Source organism: Chiloscyllium plagiosum, chromosome 16 (assembly GCF_004010195.1).
Source record: "Chiloscyllium plagiosum isolate BGI_BamShark_2017 chromosome 16, ASM401019v2, whole genome shotgun sequence".
NCBI classification, from domain to species: Eukaryota; Metazoa; Chordata; class Chondrichthyes; order Orectolobiformes; family Hemiscylliidae; genus Chiloscyllium; species Chiloscyllium plagiosum.
The window spans coordinates 40,557,577-40,576,881 of NC_057725.1; the positions used below are offsets into that span (position 1 = coordinate 40,557,577).

Here is a 19,305-nt window from a genome sequence, read left to right on the forward strand (position 1 = left end):
TGTAATTTCTTATCATCATCCCACTGGTGCTGTGAGGCAGCAGTGCTAACCACTGTGCCACCGTGCCGCCCCAAAATTATCTCCTGATTTATTCCAAGTCCTAAAATATAACTCTTTAGTGTTGTTCTTCCTCTTGTAATTTCTTATCATCATCCCATATGGATTTTACATTTCCAATTCAAGATCATTTCTTGCTGTTGTAAGTCTTCCATTTTGTACGTACCCCACCATTCCTTATAATCTGTTCTTTGGAAAGTACATATTTCTACATATGCAGTTTTTCAGTTTGATCTCTGAGAAACATAATCTTGCAGCCATTACAAGGACAATGAAACCACCCTCCTATCCCACCCAATCTCCAATCCACTATTCAGCTTGAAGTCCTCGTCACAACTTCAATTATGTTCCCAGGATGGTTCAACTGAAGCCTATCCCCTGGAATAGTTTACTTCCATTCCAGCGCTGGTGTCAGTGCCCTGCAACCAAAACCCATTCCTCCCAAAACCATGCATTTTAAGTCCTTCAGTTTTGTTTACCCTGTGCCAGTTTTCCTGTGGCTCAGGTTATAATTTCTGCTTTTAATTTGGTTATTGTTTAATTTCTATCAGCAAAGCCTCCTTTCCAGTCCCACCAATGTTGTTCTTACCAATGTGGAAGACGACAACTGGATCCCTCCCCATCACTCCAAGTTCCTCTCAGTTATGATGAAATAAGTTTAAACCATTGTACCAGGCAGACAATACAACCTTCAGGACTCAAGCTCATGGCTCCAAAGAACAGTATCCATCCTCTGAAATAGAATGTTCTCTACCTTTTGCAGCCTCATCCCTTCACTCAATGCAGTCTTCTTCTTGTTACCCAGACTGAGTGCAGCTCCCTTCTTCTCTCCATCCTCTTGTACTCAGAGTCATAGAGATATAGAGCAGAGAAACAGACCGTTTGGTCCAACACATTCATGCTGACCATATCCTAAATAAATCTAGTCCCATTTGCCAGGTTTTGGCCAATATGCCTCCAAACCCTTCCTAATCATATACCCATCCAGATGCTTTTCAAAGTTATAATTGTATCGACCTCCACCACTTCCTCTGGCAGCTCATTCCATTCATCCACCACCCTCTGCGTGAAAAAAGTTGCCCCTTAGGTCCCTTTTAAATCTTGCCCCTCTCATCTTAAAGGTATGCCCTCTAGCTTTGGACCCCCCCACCCTGGGAAAAAATACCTTGTTTATTTATCCCATTCATGCCCCTCATGACTTTATAAACCTCTATGAGGTCACCCCTCAGCCTCCAACACTCCAAGGTAAATAGCCCCAGTCTATTCAACCTCTCCCTATATCTCAAACCCTTCAACCCTGGCAACATCCTTATAAACCTTTTCTCAACCCTTTCACAACATCATGCATGATCCTAGCAGCCTCCGTCAGACTCCCAAGGGCCAGACATAGCCAATAGCAACCAAGAGTGAGTCTATGAGCAGCAAATGTGGGATAGAATCTGCTGGCAATTGGAAGAGCAACTCCATACAGATACTGTCCAATGTACATATATAGAATGACTTTGCTCCAGTGGTTTTATTTTCCCAGTCATTTTTGTTATTTTTGGGGTGAATTTATCCATCACGCATGTATTTTGAGCCCTGGCACAGAGTAGTTGTCATCATTATACTCCTACACTACAGTGGTCAGTAGATCAATAACACATAGGAGAAAGCTAAAGAAATTCTATCAGCAATGGCTTTGTCAGATCTTGTGGATACAACGGATAGACTGCCAAATAAAAGCCAGTTGTTGAAGCGAGAAAAACCTTTAGGCAAGAAAATCAGCCTAGGATGGAATGGACTGAAAAATATCAAGGATAACGAGGGAGGGTAAAACCGTAATGGACATCAACAGAACAGCTGTACAGGGCAACACTGACAATTTTTACATACCCTCCGACTCCCACAGCCACCTGGATTACACCTCTTCCCACCCTGCCTCCTGCAAAAGTGCTATCCCGTATTCCCAATTCCAATTCCTCCGTCTCCCCATATCTGCTCCCAGGAGGACCAGTTCCACCACAGAACACACCAGATGGCCTCCTCCTTTCAAGACCATAACTTCCCCTCCCACTTGTTGAAAATGCCCTGAAACACATCTCATCCACATCCCGCACCTCCGCCCTCAAATCCCACCTCTCCAGCCGCAACAAGGACAGAACCCCCCAGTCCTCCCCTTCCACCCCACCAACCTCTGCATAAACCGCATCATTCGCCGACATTTCCGCCACCATGGATATATTTCCCTCCCCACCCCATCTGCTTTCCGCAAAGACCGTTCCCTCCGTGACGACCTGGTCAGGTCCACGTCCCCCAACAACACACCCTCCCCTCCTGGCACCTTCCCCTGCCACCGCAGGAATTGCAAAACTTGTGCCCACACCTCCCCCTCTCCTCACTTCACCTCCAAGACCCCAAAGGAGCCTTCCACATCCATCACCTGCACTTCCACTAATATCATTTATTGTATCCGTTGCTCCCGATGCAGTCTCCTTTACATTGGGATGACTGGATGCCTCCTCGCAAAGCGCTTTAGATTCCAGCTCAGCACCATCCTCAGCACCTGTCCTACCTGCCAATCTTCCTTCCCACCTATCCGCTCCACCCTCCTCTCTGATCTACCACCTTTAACCCATCTCCATCAACCTATTGCACTCTTAGGTACCTTCTGCACCCTCCCAACACCCCCATCCTCCCCCAATTTATCTCTCCACTCCAGAGGTTCCCAGCCTCATTCTTGATGAAGCGCTCCTGCCCAAAACAGCGATTTTCCTGCTCCTTGGATGCTGCCTGCCCTGCTGTGCTTTTCCAGCACCACTCTAATCTTGAGCTGTATAGAGCAGCCAAAGCAGAGAAACAAACTAGAAAGCAGTGGTAAAGGTGAAGACATGAGATGAAAGAGAATGAAGTGATAGGAAAAGGGATGAAGAGATTCAATGAACAAAAATAAATCGGTGCTCAACTGAATTCTGTCAAGGAGTTATGCTTTCATTGCAAGAGTGCATGTCTGATATTGAAATAATGAAAACAACCAGAGTAAAGAAATAAGTCATGTCAAATTTGTGCTGTAGTATAACATTCTTTTCCCTGGGGAGAAAATCTCATAAAATGCCCCCATAGCGACCATACAGACCCTGTTTTAGACTATAACTAAATCAGCTTGCTCAACAATGCAACTGGAATTTTGAATACATACATAGTTGCGGCAAAGTTCAAATTCTCATCATATTGTTATGGAAGACACCACTTACAAGAGAAAGTGCTGTTTGAGTTTGATGTAAGAGAGGCTCTGGTAACTGGGATAGATGAATGCATTCTGGGATTTTAACAGTACCACCATCCAAATCAGCAACGATCACATCCAACTAGTAAACAATATTCAGAAACAAATACAAACATTAAAACTGGAAATCAGTTTGCAATAATAACAATCACACAGACATAGGAATCTCAAAATTAAAACAAAGCAGTCAGCTCAAAAAATCCACATGCTATTTATTCTCCACTAGCAGCAGTCTAATCCTTTTTGTTCTCCCTGATACCTAATGAACAATGCTGTCATTGATTCCGATGCCATCTCCATCTCTGGATGGAGAAAAATATTTTTCCAACTCAGTTAAAGTTCTTAATTTAATTTGACATTCCTGCTCATACAAATGCCTCTTTACCAACAGGAGGAATCTATTAGTTTTAAATGAACAACTTTTTCTTTATTGGTGTTCTGATTTTGAAGACTACAAATTTAAATTTCAGAACATCTTAAGGAAATTCAAATCCAATTGTGGCTTATCCAGTTCAGTGCCGGTGTCTACCGTCATCTTCATTAGATTTGTATCATCAAATCGAGCCAGTGTGATAGCATTTAAATTTTAAAAAGACAAGTTTCTCTGGACTTCTGGAACCCTACTGGTAACAGTGTCACAGGTTGATGGTGATCACACATTTAGACATTGCTAAAAAGAGAAAGACATTAAAGGTTTTTGTCTTCAGCCCAACAGGAGTAGGACATGAAACACTAATTGAGAAAAGGGATACTGATTTAAAGAACACAGAAGTGTGCTCTTATGAATTGGGCCTTCTGTGACATTGATTATGGAGTAAAAACAACTAACTGTCAATTTGTAGTTCTCAAACCAGGTAGGCAAACACTTCATTGGCCAGTGGGTTGCCATGGGAATGCAGCAGAGATTAACAGACTCTATAGTAGCTTTTTCATGGAAGTCATACCACGTACAGTATATACAGTTTCCTTTTGTTTGAAACAGTGCAATGTATGTGAATACACATACATTTGCACCTGCTAGAAGATATCACATTGCAAGCCTGACTGATGATCTAAATTGGTTTCTGGTGTAACACTTAGCACAGCCAAAAAGTGTGGTGCTAGAAAAGCATAGCAGGTCAGGCAGCAGCTGAGCAGGAAAATCGACGTTTCGGGCATAAGCCCTTCATCAGGAATCACTTTCTCCTAACACTTAGCACAGTCTGGATTACTTAATACATGACTTTGCAATAGCAAAACGATATCTACTGGTAAACATACTGTTCTGAGGCTTGCAAACATGGGCTGGTTGAGCTCAGCCAGCATATTGCCTGCTCTGAAAGGTCAACGGGACATGTTGTTCTTGGTGCATCTCCAAGTCAATGATGGTGCAACCAATTATTCAGCACCTGCTTCTCAAGCTGTTTAAACTGGTGTCAATTTTTTCAAGTTTGCATCTTGCATCCTAATCCTGGTGAATGCAAGGTAAAAACCTTCAACTTCTAGTCTTTTTAGCAAAGTTTAACTTTTATACAACAAACATTTCTGAAGGCTGAAAAAGTTTAGGCACGAGCCCCTCTACCCTCTGAATCACTAATTTCCAGCATTCTGATGAAACTCAATTGTAAGCAATTAATCATTGTATTACAACCCTCTGTCTCATCAGGCTATCAATTTATATATCAATGACAAAATATTTGCACTGATGCATGCTTTATTTTCAGGAATAACCTTTCCAGAGGAATGTATCACCATGATAAAAAAATGCCTTTGCAATTTTAATCAATTGCTATCCTGAGCCAACTGCTTTGGAGTATGCTGAAGCAAAGAAAAATGTCACAGAAGGCTGGCAACTCTCTTTCACATATGCTCATGTTGCTGATTTATTAAAAAGCTTTCTGATATGACTCAAGGCAATTAATCTCAAAAGTTCAGATATCCTGACGTACAAAAACAACTTAAGTAAATGATTTGCTTTCAAATCAGTACATAATTCTGGTGAATAAAACACTTTTTGGTAATAACATATATATGATGTTGTGTAAAAAAACCCAGAAAGAATCCAGAATTGTCTTCTGAATAACAGTTAAAAGGGCTGCAACATACCAGGTCATTAATTTCACTGTGGAACATTGAGTGTACACCAATGATAAATGGAGTTGGTGAGCTTAGCACTTCCAACAGTCGTGCAGGGAGAATCGGAATGTAAGGGTAACTGGGGAAAGAGAGAGTTGGCAGCATAAATCTCCTCATACAGAAATCAAAAAAAGTCACAATTGTTTCCTCAGTGCATTTTCAATTAGTATCCCTTTCCCCCACCAACTTTGGGTTGTTATGGAGACCAATGCTTAATAAATAACATTTGAAGAGCAAACACAAATGCAATGTAGCTTCTTGATAAATTCACTGATTAAAAAATGCTGAAATCAAAGATGTATTCTGGCTGAGTTTTTTCATATTTAATCATCAGTTCAAACAAACAAAGGAATTAGCATTATTTGTTTAATCACTGAGCAGAATCAAGACATGATCTGTATAATTTTAATACTCAACCGCAATGAAACTAGTTTAGGATTTCATGAATGAATGAATAAATAAATGAATAATGTCAATGTTAGAACAACTCATCAGTATCTGTAAAACTAAAACATCCTCTGGCTATCATACGCTATTTTTAAAAAATGACTTGTTTATTGTTCAGTGTTTCAGATGGGGCATTGTTCTTTGGATTCAAAAATTTGCATCCCAACCCGATTCTGGGACTTGAGAATCTAATGTTCATTAATACTACTTCTCAACTGATAATAGTGCAGGTTATATTTTGGAAAGTTACATCTATCGAGTAAAGTATGAAAGCAAAGGCTGTCGATCAGTTTAGGAAGATTTACATGATTCCATGGAATTCAAGGAAGATAAAGATTATTTTTCTTATTGGCAGCATCCCTGTCTCAGCTATTTAATTGGACATTTTCCTCATTATTTTTCATAGATCCTTACTGACTGTAAATTGCTTGGTTTATTTATATATATGAATGGTAACCGGACTCTCAGGAATTTATTCCTCAAAGGGTATCTTGCAGAAGTGTTATGGAAAGTGTTTTTTTTTTAAACCAACTTGATTCATTGGTCACTACAAAAAACAAACTTTCCACACAAAATATTTTACAAAGATAAAACAAAGCAGTACAGAAACAGATTTTTATAGATGAATCCAGCCCAGGCTGTCAATGTAACATGCCTCTCCCAAAAAGGACCTTAGGTCAACAGACACCAAAACACAGATTTAAAAGCATTATGCACTCTCAAAATTAACTGCCTGGCAGCAAACAAAGCATTGATAATAACACTGGACAATTTGACTGACAAATGAAGTTTTTTACTCAAATCCAACCAAAGTGATGGCTGAATGGCACAATGAGGTGAAAACACTTCTTTTGGTCATAATGATGCAATTAATGATTTTATTCTCTACTCACTGAAAAGATTCTGTGTACAATTAATTTAGAAAACAACCAATCAACTTCTATAGGGAATGTAGTGACTATATCACCATTCCTTCACTGTCACTCGGTCAAAATCCTGGAATTCCCTCCCTAAGAGCATTGTGGGTCAATCTACAGAATGTGGACTGCAGTGTTTCAAGATTGCAGCTCACCACCACCTTCTCAAGGGTGGCTAGGGATAGGCAATAAATGCTGGTCAGCCAGTGATCCCTACTTTGCACAAGTAAATAATTAAAGAAAACTAACAAAACTGCTCCAAATCTGACACTGAAAGAGCAGATTCTCTTTCTTATTTTTAGAACACCAGAATTGTTCTGGAAAGGACAATTAGTTCGTCTTATCAAGGTCATTACAATTCTGAGAAATGTGCATGTGACTTAATATTGCAATGGTGATGAAGAAGTTAAAAAGCAAAGGGTAATTTGACATCTAAGTGGCCATAAAGCCTAGAAATACAGATAACTGTGTGCAGACCAGAATCTGTAGTTGAAGGGACCAGCTTCTTTTTTACATAGAAGCCACGTATGTAATAAAAGGACAGAAACCAAAGACACAGAGTCTAGGGGATTGTGGACTGGACAGGACTAATTCTATTTCAAATTTTGCTTGACTGTTCAAAGAGATTAGAAAATGGGGTCTCCAAGGAGTCTTGGCTAGGAAGGTTCCACAGTTGTGTACCTTTGGCTGCCAGTGAACATTACTCAGGGAACAAATTAGAGAAGGAAATGAGAGACCCATGCATGAGAAACCAAATGAAAAAGACAGAGATTGTACATTTGGGCAGCAAGTAATGTGAGTGCTTAGGATTAAGTAACTAAGTCAATTGTATTTTTGCTGTAATGATTAATAAACTGCAATTTGACATACTATTTAAAATATTCTTTACCTGTCATTTAGTGTTTCAATCATATTGATTTTAGGTTCTTTGTTAGTGCAACTTGTGAATAATAGTGAACTCTTGTCCATTATCTTTTTTTGTGTTGACATCATGGGGGTTTCATTTTTATAAAAAGTTGTCAGACTTCATGTGGAATGTAACACTTCTTACTGCTACCATCAATGGCAATAAAGTTCTGCACTAACTCTAGAGAACAAATTGAGGACCATAACTTCAAAGTAGTCTGCAAGCTAGCTAGCATGAATCAACGCTGTAGGTTTCCTTTGGAGTAGCTCTTAATGTAAAGTCTCAGTGCCTGTAAATCATGCAATAATCTAAATTATGTAAAAGCAATGTATTGTGATGCTGGAAATCTGAAATTAAATAAAGTTGGAAATACTCAGCAATTTTGACAGCATCGGTGGTGTCAGGAACAGTCTACTTTTCAAATTTGTTTTTGCATTAGAAGTCGAAGAGGTAAGAGCGCTAACAGATAAAAATAAGTACGGAGGGAAAGACTTGAGTTAGGTTGAAGTCAAGAGAAATTAAATGGCTAAATCAATGTTCATGTAATGCTAAAGAAGGGTATGTAATGGGACAAATAACAAAACAAAATAAATAATCCAGAGGGTGTGCAAATGCCTAAAGAAGAATAATCAAGGTCAAACTAAGTTCAAGTAACAGCAATTCCTCTTTGGATTAGGCATTTTACAACCTTTCAGACTAAACACTGCATTCCATAATGTCGGAACGTAATGACTGCTTTCATTTCACTAATTTCTACTATAATCTAAGTTTTATCTTTATCTGCCAGTTGCATTTTTAGTGCTTGCCTAATTTTTGGATTAGCCTGAAAATCAATCCAAAAACTATCGATCATGTATTCTAATGGTTGATCCCACTGGAGAACACACACAATGCTTTAAAACATATAGATATCTAAACAGTATGAGAAAGGAGCAAAACAGTGAACTATTTAAGTTATTAAACAGCACTATAAGAACAAAAGTCTCACCTATACTTTAGAGGAAATATTAAAGACTCCAGTGCTCTGGATGCTTCACTGAGTCTTTGATAGCTGGTTGAATGAAAAAGAACCTTATTTTCTGTGAGCACAGCACAGAAAAGGCTGAACACTTGCTGGATACCTTTGAAAAGAAAAAGTTGATTAAAATGACTGTGCTACAAGAACAATTTCATTCCTAAACAACCCCAAACTTACGCATCCTATAAATTCGAATGGCTTAATTCACTAATTCTACATTAACAAGCACGTTATAGGTATTTTACTTAGAGTGGCATATAAAATATTATATACCATCCTGACATGAAAATATATGCCATTGTTCCTTGCTTGTCGCTGGGTCAAAAATCGAGATCTCAATGTAATTCGGTCTGGGCACAAATACTTGTGCTGCCAATGATACTCACATGCCACAAAAAATAATTTAGAAATAACTTAATATACAATGACAGTCAGTCATCAATTTTAGCCCCCAAGTCAAGATATCCATGGGAAACTAAAAGATTACCAGGTATGATCATTCAAAGTGCAAACCTTCATTAAACTCACTGGGTTCATTAACACCTACAAAGATCTATACTGGAAATGGAGTTCTGTCTTAATATTCTCAGAGTAACAAGGAATAGACAATAAACACTGCCTTCTCACTACCATCAATGTGCCAAGAGTGAAGAAAAAGTAATGAAGGTTTTTAATACTATCTTAGAATATGCATAATTCCATCAAGTGTTTTGTCTGCACGAACCTCAAATGTATTGGATACTTGCGTTAAAAACTAATTAATACTAAAGAATAAAACTGCAATATTAAATATGAATGACTTATTTAAATGAAAATTTGTATGTCTAAATACATTATCTCTAAACATAAAGCTCAGTTATATATCATTTTTTCGTTAAATTAATCCCCATTCCAAAGGTTAAAATTTGATAGCCACAGTGTTATGTTGTCTGTGTTACAAATTGAAATAAGGCCAAAATGTATCATTACACACATTCCATTTAAAGTATGCAAAGCACTCCTCACAGTCCCCATGAGGTGCCTTTTCCTATGTTTTTAATAAAATTCAGAATGCTTTTAATTAAACCATTAATTGTGAAAAAACAAGTAAAATGCAAAACAATACTAAGCAAAACAAAAACTTGACTGAATTACATTTTTAGATTATTGTTTGAAAATGTTTTGTAAATATTGGTCATAATGTCCTTAGCTGAAAAATGTGTGGCTGGAAAAGCGCAGCAGGTCAGGCAGCATCCAAGGAGCAGGAGAATCGACGTTTCGGGCATAAGCCCTTCAGCCCGAAATGTCGATTCTCCTGCTCCTTGGATGCTGCCTGACCTGCTGCGCTTTTCCAGCAACACATTTTTCAGCTCTGATCTCCAGGATCTGCAGTCCTCACTATCTCCATAATGTCCTCAGCTAATACTTCCGAAAGTACATCATGTGATCTGGCATTGATTATATGCATTTCCTGTTTTGCTGGTTACAGCCTACACAGGAAAGCATCACATTTTTCACTCTAAATCACTTCACAAAATTAATCCACTCCTCATGCTAGTTACATTTATATCACGTGTTCAAACATCTAATGCACGGTATTTATCAGGAGTTCATAATTTGATAAGATAGGAGAAAAATAAGTCTAAGTAACTATACATAATTGGACTCACATCAATTACCTGTCCAACCAGTATTACAACATGCTTCAAACAACTTTTCACATTCTAACATTTTTTTCTATGACAATAACAGCAACAAACATTGAAAACTTCTGCTTTATGTTTACCTTCTTATTCAAGCCAATTACAGTCAGCATTTGGATTTTATGTCATTACACCGTGAGTCACCAGTTCTTCACAGAAGTATAAATTTGCCTGGGTCATAACCCCTAATTTGCCAATAAATGTACTACATCATATAAGTTAACTAAATTCACATTTTACTTTAGTTTATTACTAAAGAATTTGCAAACAGACCTAAATTCTTGATGTTATCACAGCATAACTAGATTACTTTTGACTCTCTAAAACAATAGTGTCTTGCGCTAGAGCTGTTATCGGTAAACAGGAAAAAGCACGAATAATTGACACTCCGATAGTCCAATTTTAATGCTTGTAGTTTTACCAATTTAAACATTTTTCTCTCCAACTCTGTCCAGTGCCAGAACAACTGGTTTTAAAATGATATGCTTACCAAATGACGAAACGGAACAATAAATGTGTACATGTCCAGAAACCTTGCCACTCTCCCCTACATCAAAGACAGCTCGAAAATGACTGCCAGGCTACTGAGAACTCTTATCATCATGGTAGCCCACAAACCCACCAATACACTAAAACCGCAGCAAATGAACTTGAAAGATCCTACACAGACAAGCAAAACTAATGTCATTTACAAAATATCTTGCAAGAACTGTAACAAACACTACATTAGACAAACAGGCAGACAACTAGCTACCAGGATACATGAACATCAACTAGCCACAAAACGACATGACCCGCTCTCACTAGCATCCTGACATACAGATGAAGAAGGACACCACTTCGACTGGGTCAACACATCCATCCTAGGACAAGCCAAACAGAGACATGCATGAGACTTCCTAGAAGCTTGGTATTCTAACCAGAACTCTATCAACAAACACATCGACTTGGATCCCATTTACCACCCCCTGAGAAAAAGAAGAAATGACATCACCACAGGAAATGACATCACCAGCTCGAGGAAACCCAAACCTATAAATAGAAAGTGGGCTACACCACTAGTGCTTCATTTGGAGGCTCAGTGAAGATGTTAGGCGAAAGTGATGACTGCAGATGTAGAGATCAGACTCTAGATTAGAGTGGTCCTGGAAACGCACAGCAGGTCAGGCAGCATCCAAGGAGCAGGAAATTTTCTTGCTCCTCAGATGCTGCCTGACTTGTTGTGCTTTTCCAGCACCATTCTAATCTAGTCACTGAAGATGTTACCTAATATGGTGACGAAACATCTGAAAACAAACCTTCCAGCTCAGCGAGCAAACCTACATCCAGACATGTGTACTCTGGTGATGCAATAAAAGAAGTTAGTCAAAGATGTGAACACATTTTGATTTTTGAGCTCTGATGATCCATGGAGTTAATGGATTCACATTTTGAAGTCACGAGCTAACGGCGATCACAACTATCAAGCACATTTATTTGTTCAGAATGTTTTCTCAACTCCTTCAGATTGTTGCAAGGCCAGTTAGTTTCCTGTACTAAATAATACATATACACAAGCCACCAACAAACCTCATCAACCGATACAGCTCCTCAATCTTGCTAAAAGAGAAACACTGGAATTTCTTTGCAAATAAATTTCTGACTACAATGCTTATTAAGAATCCAAAGGATATGAAACAAATTTATATGAATTAGCTAAAAATATTCTTCCATATATTTCAATGTTTCTTTAAGGAAAAAAGTTTTAATTCCACTTCACTTTCAATGCATATACCCACCATTTCAAATGAATAGCTCTCTCTCAAAAAGTATTACCTCTCCACATCTTTGTTGCAGTTGAAAATATGAAAAATGGGTCAGTTTTTCTTTAGAATACATGCTTTAGCAACCTATAAATGCATCTCTTTTTCAAATGTCAAATGGAAAATGGTCAATCTGATGTTTTAAAAAGGATGAGCATCACATTAACATCATTCATGGCATGCTCACAACTTCCAACAATCCAGTCAGAATTCCACTGTCCAGAAGCAAATGAGCCTCTCTCATATTCAATGATTCTAGACTGCATTTGTAAAAAAGAATTTTGTGGGATCGAACATCACTGGCAAGGCCAGGATTTAATTTGCATCCCTAGTTGCTCGATTAGGTGGCAATGTTCTTAAACTCCTGCAAATTCATATGGTATCGGCACAGCGACAGTTATCTTAGCGATGATAAACAAACCTATATTTCCAAACCTAGATCGCGAAAAATTCGGAAAGGCACTACTATGCAGATGACTATGTGCCCCACATAAAGCTACTACACTTGTTCCTCAAGGTGGTAGGGTTTGGAAGTGCTATCGAAGAGGCCTTGGCAAGCTGTTGAAATGAATCTCGTAGATAATACATTGCTGCTTGTGCCAATCAACCAGGCTGCTTTAACCGAGCTGGTGTTGAACTGTTGGAAAGGAACTCATACAGACAATTGGACACTATTCCATTACACTTCTTACATGGGTCTTGCAAGCTTTGGGGAGGCAGGTGGTGAGTTACTGACCAAAGAATTCCGAGCCTCTGAGCTGATTTTTCAGTCAGATATTTATTTGAAACACAGCTTCAGACTCTCTCTTTTTGGCGATGGTAATTACCAGGCATGTGTACTGTTGCTTGCCAGCCTAAACTTGAATTCCGTCCAGGTATTGCTGCATAGCAACACAAAGCTTCAATAAATTAATCGCTGTAACTGGTATTGAATTTTTTTCAATCAATGAACATCCCCACTGCTCACCTAATGTTGAAGGAATGGCCATTGATGAAAATAATAATGAGGATATGTGGACCCAGAAGACCATTTTGAGGAACCCCTGCTGTGATCTCCTGGGGTTAAGTTAACTGGCCTCCCAACAATTATCATATTCCTTTATGGTAGGAATGACACCAACAACTGCAAAATTTTCCCCCAAATCCTACCGGTTTCCATTTCACTAAAACTCCTTTATGCCACATTTGATCAAATTCTACTTTGATCTCAATTAACAATAAATCTCACATTTGGAATTCAGTTCTTTCCTCTGATTGGACTGAGGGTGCAATTCAACCTGGAACGAAACTACATCGCCCACAGTGATGAGAAATAAAAAAGTAAAAGTGAAGAAAATAGTGTTACCAGGTAGATATAGATGTAACTAATCAATTTTGAACAAATCCAAAATCATTTAAGTAAACAGTTCAAATTCTTAAAAATGCCTCGAGCAATCTACTTAATAAAGTTAAACATTTGTTTTTAGTAGGGATTCAGTTAGGCAAATCTCAGAAACTGAACTACCTGGAGTTGTATTATTCTATGATCTTTTGAACTTCATCATCAGGACTGCCCTTAGTAGAACAGTACAGCACAGAACAGGCCCTTTGGCTCACGATGTCGTGCAGAGAGTTAATCCTAATACATAATAAAATAACTTAACCTACGCACCCCTGAACTCACTGCTACCCATGTGCATGTCCAGCCGTCACTTAAATGCCCCTAACGACTCTGCTTCCACCACCACCGCTGGCAACACATTCTATGACTTCACAACTCTCTGCGTAAAGAACCTTCCTCTGACGTCCCCTCTGTACCTTTCCCCTAATATCTTAGGGCTATGACCCCTCATATCAGTCAATCCTGCCCTGGGGAAAAGTCTCTGGCTATTGACTCTGTCTATTCTTGTCTGCCTCAATCATGTCACGTCTCTTCCTCCTTCTCTCCAGAGAGTAAAGTCCGAGCTTAGTCAACCTCCCTTCATAAGGCAAGCCCTCGAGTCCAGGCAGCATCCTGGTAAACCTTCTTTGCACGCTCTCCAAAGCCTCTGTATCTTTCTTATAGTAGGTCAACCAGAACTGGACACAATATTCCAAGTGTGGTCTCACCAGGGACTTGTAGAGCTGCAGCAAAACCTCGCGGCTCTTAAACTCGATTCCCCTGTTGATGAAAGCCAAAACACCATATGCTTTCTTAACAACTCTATCCACTTGGGTGGCAACTTTGAGGGATCTATGTACTTGCACACCAAGATCCCGCTGCTCCACCACACTGCCAAGAATCCTGTCTTTAATCCGATATTCAGCATTCGAGTTCGACCTTCCAAAATGCATCACTTTGCATTTATCCAGTTTGAACTCCATCTGCCATTTCTCAGCCCAGCTCTGCATCCTGTCCATGTCACACTGCTGCCTGCAATAGCCCTCGATACTATCGATGGCACCTCCAACCTTTGTGTCATCTGCAAATTTACTAACCCACCCCTCAACCTCCTCATCCAAGTCATTTATAAAAACTACAAGGACATAGCCCTGTGGGACCCCACTCAACACTGACCTCCAGGCAGAATACTTTCCATCTACAACCACTCTCTGCCTTCTGTCAGCTAAACAATTCTGAATTCAGATAGCCAAATCTCCCTGTATCCCATACTTCCTGACTTTATGAATGAACCTACCATGGGGAACCTTATCAATGCCTTGCTGAAGTCCACACACACCACATCCAATGCTCGACCTGTCTTGTCACCTCCTCAAAGAACTCTAAGTTTTGTGAGGCATGACCTGCCCCTCACAAAGCCTTGCTGACTGCCTTTAATCACCCTATGCTTTGCCAAATGGTCATAAATCCTATCCTCAATTCTTTCCAAAACTTTGCTGACCACAGACATAAGACTGACTGGTCTGTAATTGCCAGTTATTTCCCTATTACCCTCCTTAAAGAGAAATAACATTTGCCTCCTTCCAATCCTCCAGTATGACTCCCGTGGAGAGTGAAAAGGCAAAGGCAAAGGCAAAAAACCACAGCAAGCAGTGTCACAAGAAAATTAGTGACCTCCTGTGCCCTGCAAGAGTAAGTAGCAACATTAACTCTCTGCTATCTCAATGCTGCTCATGAGTATATTCCAGGCAGTTAGGCTCAGGACAGCTCCAAGGGTGTGAAAACTCCATGTCACAGAGAATAATTATGGTTAAAAAGCAGCTCTGGGAACTATTGATACATCAGTACAGCTGAGACCGAAGTAAAGGAAGCTGACAAGCAGCATTTGCTCGATACACTGTGAAAGACTGAAGCTTAGAGAAATTCACTGGCAGCTCAGTTTGGCAAAGCTGAGTCTATGCCAGTAATTAGAATCTTAGGAGTAGTTTGGCTGGTCCAATATTGTCAGAACTGGATTCATAACAATGGTGCAAGATCAAATTAATAATTTCATATTACAATGTCAGAAATAGGCAAAATGGAACCTGAAATGATATCCCTGTTTAATGATATCCATACCATTTCAGTGAGCGACAAGTAGGATTGCAAAACCTTACCATTCTCAAAACTTCATTCTAAATGGTTTCTACAAATGTATAGTAACAGTTCACAAGCAAACTCTAACCCATGGATGTTTGGAAATTTGGAGGTTATAACAATGTAGTGAGAATGCTACACTTTTAACCACATTCGCCATTCTCCTGTAAAAATAATACTCGTGCCAGCTTAGAATTATACACTACAAAAAAGACCCTTTGACAAATTGAGTCTAGATCACCAAAACTACATTAAATCTACACAAGTCCCACTCTCCAGCACTTGGCCCATAGCCTTGAACATTCGGACTTATTTTTTAAAAGCTGCGAGGCTACCTACCTCTACCATCCTCCGAGGCAGTGCCCAACCACCCACTGAGTGAAAACATTTTCCCTCAACTTCTCTCTAAACCATGCCTTTCACGGTATGCCACCTTCTATTGACCTTTCTATTCCGGGGAGCAGCTGCTTTCTGTCCACCGTGTCATACTTTGCAATCTGATATATGTCTATCACCCTTCTCTGCTCTAAAGAAGAAAAGTTGAGTGTGTTGCTAGAAAAGCACAGCAGGTCAGGCAGCATCCAAGGAGGAGAACCAAAGTTTCGGGCTAGAGTCCTTCATCAGGAATAAGGCTGAGAGTCTCAGGGTGCAGAGATAAATGAGATTGGAGTGGGGCTGGGGAGAAGGTAGCTAAGAGTGCAATAGGCTGATGGAGGTAAAGGTGATAGGTCGGAGAGGAGGGTGGAGTGGATAAGTGGGAAGGAAGATTGACAGGTGGGACAGTTCATGAGGGCAGTACTGAGCTTGAAGGTGAGAACTGGAGGTAAGGTGGAGGGGTGAGAAATGAGGAAACGTGAGGTCCACAATGATGCCCTGGGGTTGAAGGGTCCTGAGGCGGAAGATAAGGTGTTCTTCCTCCAAGCGTCGGGTGGTGAGGGAGTGGCGATTGAAGAGGCCCAGGATCTGCACGTCCTTGGCAGAGTGGGAAGGGGAGTTGAAATGTTCAGCCATGGAGCGGTGGTGTTGATTGGTGTGGGTGTCCAGAGATGTCCTCTAAAGCACTCTGCAAGAAGGCCTCCAGCCTCCCCAATGTAGAGGAGACCAATTTGGGAGCAATGGATACAATAAATGACGTGTGGAAGTGCAGGTGAAACTTTGACGGATGTTGAAGGTGCCCTTTGGGCCTTGGATGGAGATGGTGGTGGGCGCAGGTTTTGCAATTCCTGCAGTGGCAGGGGAAGGTGCCAGGAGGGGAGGGTGGCTTGTTAGGAGGCGTGGACTTGACCAGCTAGTCGCGATGGGAACAGTCTATGCGGAAAGTGGATAGGTGTGGGGAGGGAAATATATCTCTGGAGGTGGGGTCCATTTGTAGGTAGTGGAAATGTCGGCAGATGATGCGATTTATGTGGAGGTTGGTGGGGTAGGTGGTGAGGACCAGGGGGGTTCTGTCCTTGTTGCGGTTGGAGTGGTGGTGTTTGAGGGCGAAGGTGCGGGATGTGGATGAGATGCGTTGGAGGCCATCTTCAACCATGTGATTCCAAAGAAGAAAATCTAAGTGAAATCACTCCACGAAAGCTTGTATCCCATCACCCAGTCACCATTTATTTGCAGTACACAACACTGACCCAGCTAGCTCAGAGCTGGCTCCTACAGTGAACACAACCCCTAATACCTTTGTTTATTTTTTTTAGGGAACAGGATACCTGACACTACTATTTATTTCTTTTTTTTATTTAACCCCCACACTACCGCCTAACTGCGGTAGTGCTTATTTTTCCCCCAGCCCCCATGGTGTGTGTGTGCAGGTGTGAGACACAAGTGAGAGACACAAAGTGCACGAATCTTTATTCAATTAATACCTTTGTTTATTTCTGTCAACCATGGCTCCCTGATTGGACCAGGTTAACAATCACAATCAAGGAATTCCTTCTATGAGATGCACCTGGCTGACCTCATTCCAATCACTACACTGAGTTTACCCAGTCTCTCTTCTTGGCTAAATTGTTCCATTCCAGGCAATATCAAGATGAATTATCTCTGCATGCCCACCAGTGCAATTACATCCTTCCTATAATGCGGTGACCAGAATTGAACTCAGTACTCCAACAGTGGCCCAACTAAAATTCTGTACAGCACCAACATAACCTCCCTGCTCTTTTCTTCATTAACCTATTTTCATAATCAACCTGTTGACAAATGTTACTACAAATTTCTGAAACAGGTGCGACTTGAACTTAGGCCTCCTGGTCCGGGGTAGGGACACTACCATTGCACGACAAGACAGCCCTATTTCCTGGTCTTAAAGTCTGTGCCTCAGCTGATAAAAGGCAAGTGTCCTGTATGCCTTGACTATTTATTAACCTATTAACCTATTGTGGGCGGCACGGTGGCACAGTGGTTAGCACTGTTGCCTCGCAGCGCCTGAGACCCGGGTTCAATTCCCGCCTCAGGCGACTGACTGTGTGGAGTTTGCACGTTCTCCCCGTGTCTGCGTGGGTTTCCTCCGGGTGCTCCGGTTTCCTCCCACAGTCCAAAGATGTGCAGGGTCAGGTGAATTGGCCATACTAAATTGCCCGTAGTGTTAGGTAAGGGGTAAATGTAGGGGTATGGGTGGGTTCGCTTCGGCGGGTCGGTGTGGACTTGTTGGGCCGAAGGGCCTGTTTCCACACTGTAATGTAATCTAATGTAATCTAATCTAATCTAATCTATCTTGCCACCTTCAGGGATTTATGGGAAAGCACTCCAAGATCTCCCTGCTCTTTGAGCTTTCTAATGTCCTAATTAATGAAATTATCTGTCGCCTTGTTACTTCTTCCAAAATGCATCAACTCTCATGTATCAATGTTAACTTCCATCTGCTGTTGAACTGCCCATCTGACCGACCCATTTATATCTACCTGCAATCTAAGATCTTCCTTACTGTCAACCACCGGGCCAATCGTGTTTCAGCCAGAAAATTATTCTACGTTCACCCTCTAAACATTCTCATCTACATAATTTATATATATCATGAACAATAAGGAACTCAGCATTGATCCCAAGATCAATTATCCTGGATTCCTTGCGCTTTTACCTTCTTCATCAATCTCTAATGTTGTACCTTGATAAAGACTTTGCTTAAACCCACATAAACTACAACTACTGCATTACCCTCATCTCGATGATAGGTCACCTTGAAAAATTCAACCAGATTTCTTGGGCATGACCATTCACTGACAAGGCCATGTTGATTATCCTGATTAAATCTTGCCTCTCTAAATGAAGATTAATTCTCTCTTTCAGAATTTTCTCCAATTGTTTCCCTACTACTGAAGTGAAATTCACTGGTCTTTAATTCACTGGTTTAACACTACCAACCTTCTTGACAAGTGGAACCAGATTAGCTGTTCTCCAGCTTTTTTGGCATCTTCCCTGTGGCCGAAGAATTCAAAATTTAGGTCAGGGTACCTGTGATTTCCTGATATCTTGCAATAAATTCTACCATAATAATTGAAAAGTGTATTGTTAAAATAAATAATATCATTAATTTACACTGAATCAGTCTTCAAGACTATCCAATGTGAATGGCATAACAAGCTAGTGGTCACAGAACTAGAGGG

General features: G+C 40.4%; 1 protein-coding gene across 3 annotated transcripts in view; it reads right to left on the reverse strand.

Annotated features, from left to right (window-relative positions):
• sbf2 (SET binding factor 2) overlaps positions 1-19,305 on the reverse strand; it is a 582,458-nt gene that overhangs the window by 243,884 nt on the left and 319,269 nt on the right. For all 3 annotated transcript variants that reach the window (XM_043705903.1, XM_043705905.1, XM_043705904.1), the window contains exons 7-9: positions 8,697-8,829; positions 5,408-5,516; positions 3,291-3,404 (exon numbers count right to left, since the gene is read on the reverse strand). In XM_043705903.1, the coding sequence (XP_043561838.1) occupies positions 3,291-3,404; positions 5,408-5,516; positions 8,697-8,829 (356 nt within the window). The remainder of the gene's footprint in view (positions 1-3,290; positions 3,405-5,407; positions 5,517-8,696; positions 8,830-19,305) is intronic.